The sequence below is a fragment of the Aphis gossypii genome, chromosome 2 (genome assembly GCF_020184175.1).
Source record: "Aphis gossypii isolate Hap1 chromosome 2, ASM2018417v2, whole genome shotgun sequence".
Lineage (NCBI taxonomy): Eukaryota > Metazoa > Arthropoda > Insecta > Hemiptera > Aphididae > Aphis > Aphis gossypii.
Genome location: NC_065531.1, coordinates 34,881,517 through 34,900,812, shown reverse-complemented (window position 1 = coordinate 34,900,812; position 19,296 = coordinate 34,881,517). Strand labels below are relative to the sequence as shown.

Below are 19,296 nucleotides of genomic sequence, written 5' to 3'. Positions count from 1 at the left end.
ATTAAATCAAATTTATATTTATCAAAACACTAAAACTATATTACTTAGGTTTTATTAACTTTAGAGCCTCTAAACATTGATTTGCTCTTATACTTAATAAAAATACATTTTTCTTTAAAGCTTCCATTGAAATATGTTCCAATAAATTTTTCCACTCTTTTAACATTTGTTCAATCGTTTCGTTTTCGTTTCCATTTTGCTTTACATAGTTTATTTTCCACAAATCAATTAAACTGTTATTTTTTTTATTTATACCGTTAGTAGCATGAAAATCAGTTTTATACAACAACTTATCTATCAAGTGAAAAGTGTAAAAAATGCTTCGAAGTGAACCGGAATTGGGCACAATCTGAACATCAATCTTAAGACGATTTACAAGTAAATTTATAATATTCCATCGAATATATTTGTCGTAGCAAAACTTAGCGAGTAAATTACATTGGTACTCGACATGAATAGACTAAAATAAATAAATATAAAAGAATAAATTAAACTATGAAACTTCGTGATTTTTAGTTAAATTTGACTTATACAATGAATCAAATTTCAAAAATCTCATACTATTTAATAAACCCACTATAAGATTATATTACACACAGTTAACAAATATAGATATTGGTAATAAGAACCTACTAAAAACTAAAATACTAATTGATACATCTATATCGGTTACTGGTAAGCGTAAGTAGGTACGTCGTTTTAACCGTACCTAAAATACAAATGACAAATGAAAATGTCGAATAAATATATTGGTTGTTAATTTAAAAATTAACAAAAAATTAATAAGAAATATATTTAGATAAATATAACAATTCTTATAAAGTACGAAAATATAATCGAGTATAGGCATATTTCTGGTAATGCACCTGTAATAACAAAAATCAATCATGATAAAGCAGCAAAAATTTAAAAAAAAAATAAAAAAAAGAGTGATCACGCTAATAATGCTATACAGCAGGTATCTAGTAGATCTTAGACATAGAGTAAGTCACTATAATGGATGTATTAAATTTAAATGCAATAAATTGGTATAATTTTATTGTATACGAAAAACGATTCTAAACGAAAATGATTTGTCAGCTTAGAATATATTTTTCACTGGGTAGTGAAAAGGGTGATTTATGTTTTAATGAGCTGAACACCCTAAAATTAAATCATGTACAGAAAATACCAATTCAACAACTGTTATGTATGTTTTAAGTTACTACAACTAGTAATTTTTAACTAAAACTAAAATCTTAAATTATTTGGTAATAAATAGTTATTTTATGTGTGCATTTTTGATTTCGTAAAAATTTAAACGTTAAATAACATTTTTTAATTGACCAACGTTCAACTTCTTTTATAATTATTGTAAATCAAACTTATGGAAAATCTTGTGTTAAATTTTCAACTCTAAGCTACTTATACAACATTTTTATGAATTTTCAACTACAAAATTACTTGCGAATATTCGCAATTTTGACATATTTCGTAAAAATTTGAACTTTTAATGCTTATAAAAAAAAAATTGTGATTAAAAAACAAAAATTCCAGTTGTCTATAAATACCTAATAAAGACAGTATATTTTAAAAATTTAACCATGCATATATATCGATAATATAAACATTTGACAAGTATTTACCTACAACGATTCGTTTATGATTTACAAAAATATAAAACAATAGAATTTGTCGAAAACTAGTTTTGAGTAAAAATTCCCCTTTTTCCATCACTTTTTAATGGTTTTTCCCAATATTTGAAAAAACTGCTAGAAACTTCATACTTTTGACCTCCATAATGCACCAAGGAAATTCAATTTGCTAACAGAAACCACCCCTGTCAAATTATCGTGTGCACAGACATAAAAAAACACAACATTATAGAAACAATTCATTCATCGATCCGTTCAGAATCCAAAAAATATTTAATATTTATGAAAAAACTAAAATACTAAAATCCATGACTGCCCAGCGCCGGCGGTAACCCAAATTCTAAATTAAATAATTGTTTTTGCAATAATATTTCATACAGTAAAATTGGTCACTTAATTTGATGTGTCATTCAAGGTAATAATTATAATATATTTAGTTTCTATTTAAATTATTTAATTTCCTCAAGCTTTTAAAGTTTTATTATGACTTACGTTGTATAAGTGATGCTTGTTTAAAATTGTAAATGCTGTATTTTGGACGAATGTTATTACATCATCTCGACAAGTAAACCCAAATTCATCATTTTTTGCAATATTCGCAATCAAGTCGACGAAATATCTTACAAGATTATTAGAATCGTCCCAATTACAAACCGTTTCTATTAATTTTGAAGTATCAAATAATGTATTTATAAGAAGATCTAAAGCTTGTTGTATTGACTGTGACATTATTTCAGTAGGTATTAAATTGGTATCCGGAAAACTCATTTTTAAATCGTTTGTATTATAACCAGAATCAATTTGAGTCCTAGACATCTCGTTCAAAGTGTTCATAGTAATAATAGGTTGAATTAAACATGTATTTGATTTTTGAATAAAGTTAGATGAACAGTTACTAACTGACAATATTCCGTAGTCAGTTTTGGTTTTTTTTTCTTGTAGCATACTGTCTGAAATAATATATATATTTACGTTTTTAGTAATTAAGATAAATACAATGCCTGTGTGTGTAAAGTAAACCAGAATAAACTTTATTTAAAAACTATTTTAGGTACCTAAATAAAATAATATTATTTAATTTATAGAAAATGTTGATAATATTGTTTTATCTCATAAATATTACTAAAATTACTTATTAATGTTATTACAAAATATCTATCTAAATAATTGTCTAGACCAAAAATAGTTTATTTCACATGAAAATTATACAATATTCTATGTTTATCAATAATTAACACGTTTAACAACTAAGAAAACAGAGCTACTATGATTATGATATACCACATATAGCTTATATATTTTAAGATATTATAAAAAATAGCTGGGTTATAATATGTTAATCATAAAAGAATATTTCTTTTCTGATTTTGCTTTTCTATTTTTTTTTCCTGTAAATAGACATATAACATCATTCAATATAAATAATATTGCTGAACAAGCACAACGTATGAATTATATGTAGACGTAATATTAACGTGTTAGAAAACAAATCATACACCTTATTGAATTAAATATAATAATGAACATAATAAACAAATAAATAAAATATATGACCTACAATTTTCATAATAAGAAAATCAAGGGACACTTCTCCTCTAAAGTAGGTTTAAAGTGTAACTCGGCATCGAATAAATAACTCACATAAATTTGTGTGTAGATCAGTAATAGATTAGTAGCATATATTTTTAAAGATAGTTTCAGTATATTATTTTATTTAAAAACTACATTATATTTATATTATTAGAAGTATTTTCTTAATTCTATAGGATGAATTTATTTTAATACGCCTAGTTTAAGTAAATATAAATGGTACAAATAATTTAAAATTAATCAATTTTTTTTTTTTAATTTAAATGTAAACAGAGTATAATATTGCAGTTTCAATTTTTATATAATAATAATAAATTTAACTAAGTGCCTGCAGTATTTGATGATAAATCGTTATTTTTAATTTTAATATCAAATCTAAACAATTTTCTTCCCCCTCCCTTATAATTTTAAAAGAACTGGGAATATTTAACTTTTGTTGTCCTAAATTGAAAACTTGATCCTAGAAACTAAAATTTGATTTACCAGAAACCACACTAAAAGTTGAAAACGTATGTATTTTTACTGCCTCTCTAAATAAGATTATTACATCAAACACAAAAAAATTGGAACCTTTGCTCAGAATTTAAAAGAAAAACATACATAGAGGTAAAACTAACACATACGCCTTGTTCCGCTTAGGATCTAAATGATAAAGATTTCACCATAATGTAAATTCATATTTCGGTGAGTACAGGTATTTCGAAAAACAAATTGTTTAAGTTATATACCTATATGAATTTCAATTATTTACATTGTTATGAATGTTAATGAGTGTTCCGTTAATTACGTTAGTTATGGGTTAATTCGTTCTGGTTAATCCCTACGACCTATAGTATAGTAGTATACATTAAATAGGTGTTACAAACTAGTCTCAATTTTTTCAACTTAATTCGAGATTTCCTAAATCCTACCAAACTTTTTTTTAATTGGAAAAAAGTCTATCGATTTTGCTAAGCCGGACAGTTTTAAAATGACCTATCGATTCTGCCTGCAATTTAAGAACTTGTTTTACTAAGGAAGTATGAAAAAACAAATACTTTCCGAACAAAAATAATAAATTGTCTTTTCATTAATCATTTCAAATGTACATTACACTATTGATAATATACAAATTATTAATTAATATAGGTATACTCGTATACTATTATTTTATATATACATATAAGACATTAGTATAGTATTTATATATCTATAAGTATTATAATATAATTTTAACTGGAATATCGACTTTTAATATACCTAACTGATTTTTTAATGATTAATGTAAAGAACAACACTAGGAGCCAACTATATAGGTAGGTAATTAATTTTTAAACATAATATAATTCAGTAAATGTACTAAAAATTAAGAAATAACCAGAATGACTACTATCATATTATAAGTAAAAATTGTATTAAGCTCTACCCAGAACTCTACCTAAAATTGGCCCATCCTCGAATAGTGGTGAAACGCACTGGGGGAAGTAATGACTAAAAAAATTTGGGAATGGAATCGCAAATTCTAGCAAATCACTCGCAAAATATTAGAATACATTTTGAACGCATTAAATAAGGTCAATGGGCCACCTTTTTCGACGGTCATAATAGTTTATATGTTTAGTTTATACATAGCTTTATGAAAATGTTTATTCCGTGTTCTTAGATGTATTATACTATATACAATATACATACACGAGTTTTCAAGATTTTGATGATCCGCGAAGGACGGAGACAGAGACGCATTTTCTTTAATGTCCTGTTGATCAAATAGTCTGTTCGGTTCAGAATCGCATAAAAATTCCTTTGCAAATAAGTACAAACATTATTAACTAAAAATTATCATACTTACAAAGAGCTATATGACTCTAAACTTTTTATACCATAACATTCATAACCATTAAATTTTAAAAAATATTTTAATTATAATTATTTTGTTATAAAATATTCAAAAATCTTCTAGTAATTTTTTTTTTTAAATAATAATATGCTAATATTATTGATGCTGAATTGGTTGAACTATTATTTGCTTAAATACTTAAAATATACCATATATTGTATTAATATTATAGTATGAGTGCATAACATACATCTGTATGTATATGTATAAGGTTATAAAGTCAAATGAGAGAACTGAGTATTTCAAAACACTAATAACTATCATTGAATTTAAATTTAATTATAAAAATTATAGTACAAGAATCAAAGATTGTTATCAACACAAATCAAACAATTTTGTAGCTCAAAAGCAGCTAAAAGAAATAAAAAACTATTCCATATCTAGAAAATGGTACTTATAGCAAATATTTAGTGAAGATCCCAAGTCTTTATAACTATCCTTAAGTATATGAATTAAAATATAAAAACAATATCGATTTTGTCTATAACTACAATGTGGTAATTTTAAATAGTAATTAAGAAAACGTGTTATTTCTTACTACCAACTATAGTATCAAAGAAATCAAATTGTTCACTATAAACACTACCCTGAACTATTAAATCATTTTTACTCTAAAAAGTGACAAAAAAAAATTTCATTAAAGATTTTATAAAAAAGAAACACATCAGTATAAGATCAAAATATTCTTTACAACGCTCAGAATCTAAAGTTGTTGTAAATTTTATAACAAATATCTACCAAACTTACGTACTTGGAAAAACAAATCACTCTCCTCTTTCATGATTTTTGACTGAACACTAGTAACATAATCTACTATATCCATTCCAACAGGTTTGTTTCGTATTAATGTAACGGCCAATTCTGTATTTAAATCGCACTCCATTACTGTATAAGTTGAAAAATTATAATTTATTAAAATATTTTAATTCAATTCAATGATTTATTATTTTTATTTTAATGTAGGTATAGAATAGTGATTTAATAAAATGTTATTTTCATCAAAATTTAAAGAAAAAAATAAATTTTATTAAATATGAACCAATATTATATCGACTGCAACTCGGGTTCTCAAATAGTAGAGAACGCCACATCCGCATTCTAGCATGTACGTATAATTTTACATCACAAATTTTACGTTCACAATAATCATTTTTTAGAGGGAATTGATCTATTGAACAATTTAAAGTAATATCAAGGGGTTATCAAGAATATCACAAAAGTTATTTCAATGATATTTAAATTTTAAAACAAGTTATGATCAGTTTGATAATTACAAAAAAAATAAGTTTTGAAATGATTAGAACTTGCTTTATAATTAAAGTATCAATAAAAGCCACGAAATATCCTGGATAATAAAACTATCTTCAAATTGTATAATAATAGGTCGATTCGCATACAATTTGCCATGTTGTATGCTTTCAAAGATGAACACATGGCGTCCTCTTAATTGGTTTTCTATAGCATTTTAGGAGTTCAAATTGATAATGGTACAACAATAATTATATAAATAAAAATAAATATACAACTTTTATAACATGCTTGTATATGAATATGATATTATATATATTAAGTAGATAGATTGGTAATACTATTATTTCGGATAGGGTCGATAGCCAATAGGGACAAATGGACGTAGCCATTAATACGTGAGACCGTTTGAACATACGGACAATTGGGCATCAACAAAAAAAATGCATAAATCAATCATCAATGAATAAATATTTGTAGTAAATTAAAAAAATATACATATATATATTATTATACATACATAATAGATCAGTTTTGAATTAATATAAAAAGAAAAATTAAAAAGTATTAAAAATTAATAATTAAATACCTATACCTACATTGAAATTAGGTTATAGAAAATAGTAAATATTTTTGGTGATTTTACATAAGAATTATATTTTATAATTTTGATTTATATGTATTTTATAAATTATAAAATTAGGTATTTCATATTTATTTTTAACATACCTATCTAATACAATAAATATAATTAGTATGATAGTATAAATAACTATTTTTGATACCTATTGTACTTAAATTTTTGGCGTACCTACTACCTATATTATAATAAAAAATTGTTTTAGATTTGTAGGTATTTATAATTTTAATATTTATTATAGTAAATAATTTATTTAGATATTTTATATATGTATATTTTTGACGTAGATATCATAATAAATATAAATAACTTAAAATGTTATTGATTGATTTATAATTTTTTTTTTTACGTTCAATTGTCTTCGCGTCCTAACGATAAGTGATAACGTCCATTTATCATAAATTGCTATTATTTATATTACCTAAGTTTACCAAGGGTCTTCAACCTGCGGCCCACCGTGTCATAATATGCGGCCAGCGATCACATTAGAAAATTTGAAATGTAGAATGTATATTTTCTATTTCGATGCAATTGGTTAACTAAAACTGCATTTTTGTATAAAATACATGTTTTTACTACGAATACGGCCCGCAAAATTGTTGAAAAATAATACGTGGTCTGCTGAAAAAAAAGGTTGAAGACCCCTGACCTATACCTATAATTATTGTAACTTGTAAAATAATGCTTTTAGAATCTAATAAAACTGTATCAGTTTACAAAGTTTTCAATTAATTTAAAACTATTAATTATTTTGGTAATAAAATATCATTAGATTTATACTTTATTTTGTCTTCAACAGTAGGTATTGTATTTAAACACAAAAATTACAAATGTCTAGGACTCATCCTAGGTAAATATATGATATCAGCAGTTAAAATAAAACAATTAACAAAATAGAGAAATCTATTACGTAGTACATATATATATATATTAAATAAATGGTACATATTATTCTTGGAAATAAATTAACGCGTATCTACTAACTTCAATATTATTTAATACCAATAATAATAGAATGATAAAAATAATGTTTGCTATTTAACTATTTTAACTCTTTAAATATTAAATAAGATAAATAACTAATTGTTTACTATTTTTGTTTCATTGGAAAATCAATACGGTTGCATCAAAGATTGTCATTTTTCAATATTATGTCTTGTACCTAGTAGGTACCTACGTCCTAAAGTATTATTTTTTAAATATAAGCCCTGCTGACTGTTAATTGTTACTGACTCTCTTTAAGTCTGTAAAAATGTGTACACTGAAGTAAATCGATTCAAAAAGCAATTAAAAAGCGTGTGTGATGTTGAGTAGCATTTCATCAAATGTTTCTCATAATTAAATTATTTTTCTACCAAAATCGTGAAAAATTACTGATGACTACCTACTCACTGTAATTATTGATTTGTTAGACGTAGAATCGTAGAAATTAGTAAACAAGTATAAACACTGTCTGAGTTTGCGATGGTTAATTGTATTTATTTTTTTTTATTCCTATAAGACTTACAACTAACTACATAAGATTTTTTTCATTATTATAAAATAAAATCAAAAAGTTTCGAAATCATAACTAAAAACAGCAACCGAGTTTGAATCTCGTCGAATGCTGGTCTATGTATATAGAACGTCTTTGATAACAACAATTGAGGTTATGTCACTTTATTAAATTTGTTTTTACTGATTGGACTTTACTGATATTGTATATTCCAATTTTCATATACTTAATAAGAAAATTCGTTTAAAATATATTATAATCATTTGCATCACGTTTCTTACTCTTTAAATCATATACCTACTTACCTTATTACCACAATATACTGCAGCACTTAAATTCAAATATATTTTTAAAGGTCGTTATTTTAAACTAACTAAAATAATAAATTATCATGGATGGTCCCAAGATGTCTCAAGAAGAACTCGTGGAAAAATTAAAACATCAAGTGGCATTAGAAAATATAGAACAATTATTAATGGTAAATAGCGTTAAGCGATTTCATGATTAACTAATAATTAAAGATAAAAAATTACTTTAAACATCCATTTGCATATTATACATAATTATTAAACAAATTCGTCCAAACATCATTTAATCCTTTGTATGATTATAAATTTAAATATTATTTTTTGTACTATTTACTTAGATAGTTGATATTTAACCATAACTGGTCTAGAGATCTTCTCAACATTGTAATATTTTTATTTTTTTCTTAACTAGTACAATCTGCTCTACTGAGAGCTTCTTCCTTCGCCACCGTCACTGTAAATCTTTCCTCTAATTTACTCATTATTCTTATTATATAGATTATAATTACTCATTAACATGGACTTAGTATGCATGGGGGCTACAGCCCCCACAGAAATTTATGTGACCCCCTCAATCCTCATTATTTTTTTAATTTATTTTCTAGAAAATATTAAACATAAGTCCAGAAAGATTGAAGGCTAAAATGATAGTCTTAAAAAATATGATCATTAAAGAAAATTATGAAATAGATGACATCATACTTGTTGTAGACAACAATATTTCTCCAAATTTTTATAAACTTCTGCAAACTGCACTTACTATACCAATATCGCCTTATGTGAACTTTCATTTTCTGTTATGAGGCGAATAAAGAATTGGACTAAATATACCATGACAAATGATAGGTTAAAAAAGTTGCCAATACTTCATATCGAAAGAGACTTCACATGCAATAAAATCTGAAAATATACTCAATATTTTTTCAGAAAAACACAGACGCCATTGTTTGATTTAATAATTACATTTTAGGTGATTGTTTTATCTTTTAAATATTGTATAATAAAATGCCAAATTAAGAAGAAGTCAAATATAAATTATTTTTTTTTTTTTTTAGAAAATGTTCTTTTTCTTTTAATTCCAGTTAAAGGAAAGGAGTTTTTTGAATGGTATATTTCTCTAGTCCTATATAGCCTCCACATATAATTATACCAAACTACGCCCATGCTCATTAAGCATGATTAAAAAAAAAAAAAAATTAGTTGATAGATACCAATATTTTATTAAGAAAATCTAGTCATTTTTATTTTTAACTAGTAATTGTATATTTTTAAAACTATCCATATTGACCCTTTTTAACTATGTTAATCTTTTTACACCAATTGTAATATGAGTGACAGTTTTAATAACCTAAGCTAGTTGTATATTCATATTGATTATCTTTAATGACTACTTATGATGTTTTACCCTTTATCACTCATACTGCTATGACTAACTTTTTGTTGTTATATTTTTAAAAAAATATTATGTATAATATAAACTAATTACCCTAATAATTGTATCTTTGATAAATAATTGATATATTTATTGATTTTAAGACAACTAATAATAATTGTTACTCTAGTATAGTTTGTATAGTCTATTTGTAATATTTTTATTTAAAAATATAAAACATAATTTACCGTATAATATGAATATAATTTTTTAAATGTATATGAATGATATTTAAAAGCTTAAAATATAATCTAACTTAACTAAAAGTTAATAAAATTATTTTTGCACTCTTTCGGAACACATGGATAGGATCTGTCATAATATGTTATAAAAATATTATGTTTTAATAATTGTATCTTATAATTCTAGAAAATGAGTCGGTTATGTTTCAATAAATGTATCATAAAACCAGGACCTTCACTAGATAGTACTGAACAAGTAAATATTATATTAATATAATAATATATTACACTTACATTTATAATGTGCAATTTTAAAAATGTTTTTTAGAAATGTGTTTCAATGTGTATGGATCGTTATATGGAAACAGTGAGTTTAGTTTCCAAGTCTTTTGGTGAACGACTTATGGCTGAATCCCAAAATATGCATTAAACTGGAACAACAAATTATTAAATGAGTGTTACTTGTAGCTATAGTTTTCTGTCGTTTAAACTGTTAATTGTTTATTTATATTTGTAATTAATTTTTAAATACTACAAATAATTTGATTGTATAAAAATAAAAAATAAACATCAGAAATCGAAAATCTTGTTATTTTACAAAGAAATATTTAAAGATGTATGTTGTGAGTCCTTATCACGTTTTCGGGACTACCATTCTGAGTCTGAAACAAAAAAAAATACATTGTTAAATATTCATTAAAAAGTTGTTTTTATACAGTTTTCATATAGTTTACTTATATGATTGAAAGATTATATGCTAAAAATAATAATTAATTTACTCTAGATATGTTCTAAATAAAGTTATTTCTGTTATTACTGATAATATTTCTAAATAACTATAATTTATTTAACTTACAGATAAATCAGTGCTCGGTAAACTGTCATTTCCACATGAAAGATTTTCATCAGTTTCAATATCTTCCAAGCTAGATTCGTTTTTATTACTTTTTAAATCAGACTTAATATCTTCATCTGTGTTTTCATTTGGATCAATAGTACATGGCCTTTTAATAGGTGATAACTGTTCTATGTTTAAACTATTTAAACTCTCTATAAAGACAAAAAAAATATTGTCAGTCTATACTTAATTAATAACTTAATTTTAAAATTTCTTAGAAAATGTAAATAATGGATTTATTTAAATGTTTGTAAAATAACTGTAAGACTTGAACTTTAAAATATGCATACAACAATGTAAATATTTTAATAAATTAACATAAGACAATATAAACAACAAATTAATTAAAATTGGTTTAATAATAAAAAAATTATTTTTAATAAAATATACACTTACCAGAGCTTTCAATATCTTTTAACTGTATGTTTTCTGATAAATTATGATTTAATGGTGATAATGATCCCGCTGGACTGTCATAATCTGCATCTAATGTAATTAATTTTGTTTTAATAGGAGATAAACTTATTATTTTATTATCGTCAAGTGTTGGTTGTATTATTTCTGCATTATTTTTTAATATTTGAGCTAATGAAGATCCTTCATGTGATATGCCATTATGTTGTGTTGTATCAAGCTAGAAAAAAATTTGAATTAAAAAAAAATATATAAAAAAATACTATTATTTTTATAACAAACCTTAATGACTTCATTGGTTGATTTAGATTGTGACTGGTAAGTTTCAAGAATTTGTAACAATAAAGGCCTTTTATCATCTACAATAAATTATAAAATACACATATATAATATCATATAATATATATAATAAATTTATTAAATTGCTCAATATAATGTTCCTATATCTAAATACTTACAGCAAGACCAGAACGTTTTTTAATCTTAAATAGTCATTAAAAATAATTAATTACCTAATAAATCTATAGTATATATAAATATATTGAATTATAATCAAAACAATTATAAAAAAAAACTATATTTTGACACACACAAATTAACCGTTAAGTTATCAAAAATGACTAAATACTTATTAGTAGAATTTGAAATAGTATATTACAGATATTTTATTTTAGTACACACAACTGTAGCAGACTAAACTTCAAATTTATTTCATATTAAAATTTATTTAGAAACCGTATTTGTCATACTACTTTGATAATTTGTATGATTTATTAAAATAGATTGAAAATGTCGAGTTCTTTGTTTTATATAATCTATACTTGTTTCTGTATAACAGTCTGATATATGACTATCCTTAAATTATGTATATGTTAATTAGCTTATAAAATAAAATATATTACCCTTTGAAAGAGAAAGTTCTTCAAAAATATCATCTTTATCTTTGTATTGATATTGATGAGCAGCCCCAGTTTCTGAATCAAATACTGATGTTGTAAATGTTAGTTCTAGGTACTCAAACAAATCTTTAACTAATGATAACAATAATGATCCGTTATTACTAGAAACAAAGTCTTTAATTTTGTCTGTATACAGTTTATTCTGGAAGAAAATAAACAATCATGAATAACTGAGCATATAGCACAGCCTAAAAACAATAAAATAAATTGTAATAAATTCTTAACCATAGTCATTATTCAAGGATCCTAAAATAATTAAATACCTTAGTGGCATAGTTATAATGATTTACTTATATCCCTAGAGTTAATAGATAATATAGTATAGTCTTTACAAAATACATAACCCAGTTATTTAACACTATTTTGAAATTAAATTAACATAATATTTTAATACAAATGATAAAGAAACCAATTTTCATATCTAATAAATACTGAGTACCTAATATATTTATAACTCAAACTAGGAAGCATTGAAATAAGAACTATAATATGATGGCTCTCTATATTATACAATGCTATAACACCAAGTATTACAACAAATTATTTTAAAATTAAGGACCATTTTTTTCTATTTAACTTCTAAATTTTCTAATCATACCTGAAATGAAGAACCTTTTTCAAGAACATGAAAAACATTTGCTCGAAGTTCGGCCTATTACATAAACAAAAAAATAAAACAATACAGTAGGTTAAAATACAGTATTGACTAGTCATTGTTATCTACTAACTCTCATTTTAGACAAGAGACCAGTGGATTCTAGTGTTTTCTCAACCATCTCCTCTAAATTAGTGTTATCGGTAGACATTTTAAACAATACTGGATTAGGCAGATGAGATTTCGTTGTTCAGTATCGTAGATATTACGTATCAAACTCACTCAATCACGAACAATTGCACAGGATTTAAAATAATGGATAGGTTTGAAACATGTATTATAATACTATTAATAATTACACAGTCAATAATAATAACACGCACTTGAACTGACAAACTTTATAATACAATAAGTTTGGTTTAGTTGTTTAGGTACATAAGTTTAATATACATTAATTTTAATTATTATTCATTAAATAATAACAAATTTTAAAAATTTAAAAATGTTAGCAAATAGCAATCTAAATAACCATTTCGATTTTAAGGACTGCCGCTATTTGAGTAGGTATAGTATAGTTTCATTTTATCAGCATATTATTATATTGATATGAAAACGAAAACCGCCAAATTCATGTTATTATGGTTATCACATATTCACATAGGTACCCATATTTGTAAATTAACAAAAAAAAATAATTAACATTTATAATTCTTTTTTTTTATTATTTGATTTTATTGTACGACTAAATTTATAATTAAAAATAAAAATGTCATTTATACATCATTAAATTTATAAAGGTAATATAATATGTAATCGATTTATTGACGAATTAATTATTATACATTTATACCTATGTACATAATATTAAATACCTACCTATAATTTACATAATATCTATTGTACTTTATATACATAAGGCAATAAGGCATAACTATATATACATATATAAATAAATTATACCACTATTTACTCTACTACTATAGTACTTAAACATAACCATGTAGTGTACCTAACTTACTATAGGTACTGTTGGACTTAACATCATATGCGAACATCCGACATACAAATACAATATGTAATAAATAATATAATAACACAAATTATACAAAATGTACAATGAAACCTCTATTAATGGACACCTCTCAAAAGTGGATACATGCCTAACCCTAATAGTAGACAATTTTAAATTCCTCACCAAAAATATATGTATACACAATAGGAGTTTAACCTCTAAATAGCGGGCATTCCTAATAAAGTAGAAGTGGACACTAAAAATTCGTACCAATATTAAAAATGACTTCTTCTAAATAGATATAATATAATATACAAGTAGGTACTACCGAAAAATTCTATATTTTACAAGTTAATAATTTAAAAATGTAGCTATTTTAAAAGTAGGTACATAAAGAAGTTAGAAGGTGCGATAATTTGGCTATCACTAAATTGATTGTTCAGAACAGAAAACATTTAGTTAGGTACTCGAAAAAAAATGTATTTATTTGATTTTACATATTATTAAATATATAATTCATAAACAATCACTTTTTAATACATAAATATGTACATACTTATAATAAATAATAAAATATATACTACAGTACTCTCAGTCCAATATAAATATACGAGTATAATACATAATAATTAAGATTTAATAAATTACATATTATAATAAATAATACCAATTTTAAAGTGTGTATGTAAGGTTAGGTTATACCAACTTTTTTTGTTAACTAATAGTTTTTCTCAATAGCACCTCCCTATAATAGATATTTTGTAATTCCTCACAAATTTGTATTATGTATCTACTGACAAGGGACAACTGACTACTATATCTATGTAAAGATTTTCTCAATAGTGAACAACTGCTTAAAAAGAAAATTTCTCAAATCCTCATGACTGTCCACTATCTATAAAATATATAATATTACCTAGAGAGGTTTCACTGTGGTTTGGGATATGTCATTCGTTCAGACGATCTGTTTACTGTTAAAATTATAATTTTATTATAATTATATTACAACTTAAACATAGATTGTTACATTATATAGATATATTATATATATTATCGTGTATTACATATTTAAGGTAAAGGTATATTAAGTAGGTACCTGGGCGTACCAGGTATTTTAGGTGTATTCATACAGTTCTGCACTTTCCATTTTTCAGCTTCTGTAGATAGGAACCTTATTATCAATCATAGATGATTACTTATATCAAAATACTTAACTGGACCATGGTAATTTTGCTTTTAATTGATATCTGGGACATCTTAATAAATATCTGAACTGCCAACGGATACCATTTATAATAAATCAACTTTGCGCCCAGTTTTGGTCCCTTGTGCGGAAACTTCCAAACCACCAAAATCTTCTAAAAACAAATCGTAATGAACAGCCAATATTAAATAAATAACTTATATTATATAAGTAGATGAAGGTATAAAGTAATAATAGGTAACATATATAAATATATTTATTATTTAACCATTTAACCTTATTCCCCACCAGAATGTTTAATAGTTGTTTTGTTTTTTAACTGTTCAATTCCTAAGGCATCTTTTTTTAAACACATATAGGTAATGTTCGTCTACATGAAAATCAATAAATAATATAATATAATAGTTACTTAAATATAAACGAATACATAAAATATAATTAAAATATGTGTTATTATCACACTTATACTACATTGCAGCCTCACAAGCTATATCGCAGAATTATTATTTCTTATCCTATAAAAAAATGGGGGGGGTACTCATTTTAAATTTCTCAAAAAAAATTTTAGCCTCTATAAACTTGAACCACCCTAATATATATATATATAGCTATATCATTATAGTTGATGGCTCCAAGATCTAGCAAAACATTATTTTTTAAGCAATTTTAAAAGCAATCCATTTCTTTACTTTGTGAATTAAATTATTTAATATATTTACCTAATATTTTTCACAGTTTCACACCGTAATAAATTATATAAATTATACTTTTCCTTCTAGAAAGTCTGAGGAAAAATGTCTACGTGAAATAATTATAATTAAGGTACATATATGTACATAGATAATATACTATAGCTCTTCATAAGTAAACATAGAGAGTAGCTATGAGTGGTTTGGCATTAGTGTAATTTTCATGTGTGGCTTTTCTACTTTTTACACATTTTCCTTAATCCTTATAATATAAAAAAAAGTGATGCCTATATCCACACTAATATATAATATAGGTAACTCAATTATAAGTACCTACATAGATTTTGCACAAGCACCTAAATAGCTACACGTATCTAATATCTATATACTGCATACGTTTTCGAATTTTTAGTGAACCCTTCCAAGGGTCATACCAGGCGACAGGCGTGCTCAACCCTTTTTAACTTGCTGGCCATATTCAAAATGTATATTTATACGACGGGCCCAAGGGCCGTATATACATATACTTCATGGTTTTTTTAAATTCATTTCGATAAAATGTACATTTTCTTTTTATATTCAATTTTAATAATTAAAATTAAAAACTATATGCTAAAACTGTAAAACATTTTTTTAAATTATAATAATATATATTTTATACTTCTACAAAATTTCTAATTTTTATAAAATGGTCACGAGCTGAATCCAACCCACAGGCTATACTATAGTTAAAAAAATTACTCGTATTATTTATAATCAACTCTATAAAATGCTTAATCCTCCGTAGAGAAAAAGTAAACACTTACTTTTAATTTGATGTTTTTAAAATTGAATTGTTTAAATTTGATCGATTTTAATAACAACAACATTAACGCGAGTTCAATAAACATTATTTATTACCTACGTATTAGTATAAATGTTAAATTCTAGAACATAATATTATAGAAACTGTAATGAAACTTGAATTTATACTGTATGGCATACAGCCGTATAACCGAATAGATGGTATTATTATAGTTGGCACTTGGGCAAGGTAAACGCCAAACGGTATAATTTATTTCATATTTGATTGCTGATTGTAGCTTAAAATTTAATACACCCGCCCGCTATTTGATCAGTTCATAAAAGTTCAACGATAAAGACGACGAAAATGATAAAACATAGTAATTTTATATCATAAAATGCATAACTTTTATATTTCATTTCTGAGCAATTTTTATAGTAGGTAGGTAGGTAGGTACATATTTTATAAATTAATATTATTTATATAATACACATTACGTAAGAATAACAACGAAATTGATAAGTCGTATATAGATATTTTTAAATATTTAAACCATTAACATAATATGTAATTAAATATATGAATCTAGAAAAATTACCGGACGAAGAAATACCCATGGAAATAATAGCCGGTAAAAATTCCCGAGGAAATAATAACTGAAAGAAGAAATACCCTAGGAAATAATAGCCGAAAGAAAAAAAAATACCCTAGGAAATTATAGCCGAGGTAAGATCCGTTATCCGTAGTATTAGTACCACATTCTTTATTTCTATATGACTGTATATTATAATAATAATAATTATTACATATTTTTAATCGGTACATTAAAAAAAATGATACATTCATTTGATAGATATTATTGAGTTAATGTAAAAAAAATTAAATACAGTGTTACATTATTGATTATAAGTTAATATTTGTCATAGTAATATAATAATAATATGGCCACTCTTAGAAAAGAATTCAGAAAATATAGTGTATCGTTTCCTAGTTGATTTCCGATATTATTTTTTATGGTTGTGTATAAAATGTATAAGGTACTTGTAGAATGGTACTAAATAATAATGTTTGTATAAATATAAATTTGTAAATAATAATTAATATAATGTACTTAAGGCTGAATTTTTTTAATCATTATTATGTAATTACTAATTATGTAATTTTATATAAATAATAATAATCTATTTCTGAGAGACTGCAATTTGTATATAATTATGAACTACCCATCACCCGATCATAAAATATAACTATATAGTATAGTATAGATTAATTAATTAACCAATTTTATGGGGTATTTTTTCCATGGGTAATTTTACCGATTATCATTAAATATAGGTAAAATCCAATATGTAATATCATTGAGTATAGATATAGTATAGTATCTATACTCAATGGTAATATGAATGGTTAGTAAATAACTAATAAAATATAATAGTTCAAAATTATATTATAGGTCTATACCTATAATATTATATATATAGGTTCATTAATTTATAACAAAAAAAATTAATATATGTTAACAAAACTTACCTTTCTAACTTTTTAGGCTACGTGCAGCTAAGTTTATATTTTTCTGAATATATTAATTTGTCTGATTTTTTTCTTTATTCTGAGATTTAATTAAAACATTTTTTTTTTTTTTTTTAGTAAAAACTATTCAATTTGATTCGTATAATTCTTAACAGCCTGGTGAAAATATAATCTATCATAACAATTTTCTGTTACCTACCTATGACTATAGTACTAATATTTACAGTGCAATTTTTTTCTGTACAAATCTATTTGATGTACCCATTTTCAATCATGTTACGGGAAAAGGTCTGTTCATAATTGTAAGTCACTCTTATTAGTTAAAGCTTTTTAGCCGGCGCAATTGAATTGAATTGGCTCCCAAGTACAGGTACCTATTCAATATTATTGGCACCCTACAAATTGTTTTCAAAAATACAGACATACATACAGTGTATACCAGAGTCTACGGAGGGGACTATAACCCCCTACTCCCCCCTTGGATCCGCGCCTGTACCTATTATATGAATAAAAATTAATAAGTTAAACAAAAATAGTATATTAAACTATTAATTGTTGTGGCTTATACTTATTAGTTAATATTTTTATGTATTGAAACCTTGAATTTACATCAGTAATATATTTTCGAATTTCATCTTCTAGAAATTTTATATTATCTCTAATTTCTTTACAATGTGGTTTAATTATTTTGGAACTCTTTATAATAAATTGTTGTATCAAATTGAATACTATATACTTAATATATTTAAAAAATGTAAAATTTCATGACCATAAAACTTAACTCTGATAATATAAAAACCACTTAT

The 19,296-nt window shown here is 24.4% G+C and overlaps 3 protein-coding genes across 3 annotated transcripts; 1 reads left to right on the top strand and 2 right to left on the bottom strand.

Annotated features, from left to right (window-relative positions):
• Window positions 1–21: 21 nt before the first annotated feature.
• Window positions 22–6,740, bottom strand: LOC114125363 (uncharacterized). Its single transcript, XM_027988978.2, has 4 exons — window positions 5,852–6,740; window positions 4,896–5,004; window positions 2,127–2,584; window positions 22–460 (listed from the first exon to the last, which is right to left on the bottom strand). Exons 1-4 carry the CDS (start codon window positions 5,981–5,983, stop codon window positions 41–43), a joined length of 1,119 nt encoding a protein of 372 aa, XP_027844779.2. The 5' UTR covers window positions 5,984–6,740; the 3' UTR covers window positions 22–40.
• A 1,943-nt stretch (window positions 6,741–8,683) lies between these two features.
• On the top strand, window positions 8,684–10,989 carry LOC114125376 (mitochondrial import inner membrane translocase subunit Tim13-like). Its single transcript, XM_027988992.2, has 3 exons — window positions 8,684–8,961; window positions 10,593–10,661; window positions 10,734–10,989. The coding sequence occupies exons 1-3, from the start codon at window positions 8,875–8,877 to the stop codon at window positions 10,833–10,835; spliced, it is 258 nt and encodes an 85-aa protein (XP_027844793.1). The 5' UTR covers window positions 8,684–8,874; the 3' UTR covers window positions 10,836–10,989.
• On the bottom strand, window positions 10,649–13,855 carry LOC114125375 (centrosomal protein 43-like). The gene is made up of 7 exons (XM_027988990.2): window positions 13,405–13,855; window positions 13,275–13,328; window positions 12,620–12,818; window positions 12,000–12,076; window positions 11,700–11,937; window positions 11,262–11,455; window positions 10,649–11,067 (listed from the first exon to the last, which is right to left on the bottom strand). Exons 1-7 carry the CDS (start codon window positions 13,480–13,482, stop codon window positions 11,014–11,016), a joined length of 894 nt encoding a protein of 297 aa, XP_027844791.2. The 5' UTR covers window positions 13,483–13,855; the 3' UTR covers window positions 10,649–11,013.
• Between the last annotated feature and the right edge of the window lie 5,441 nt (window positions 13,856–19,296).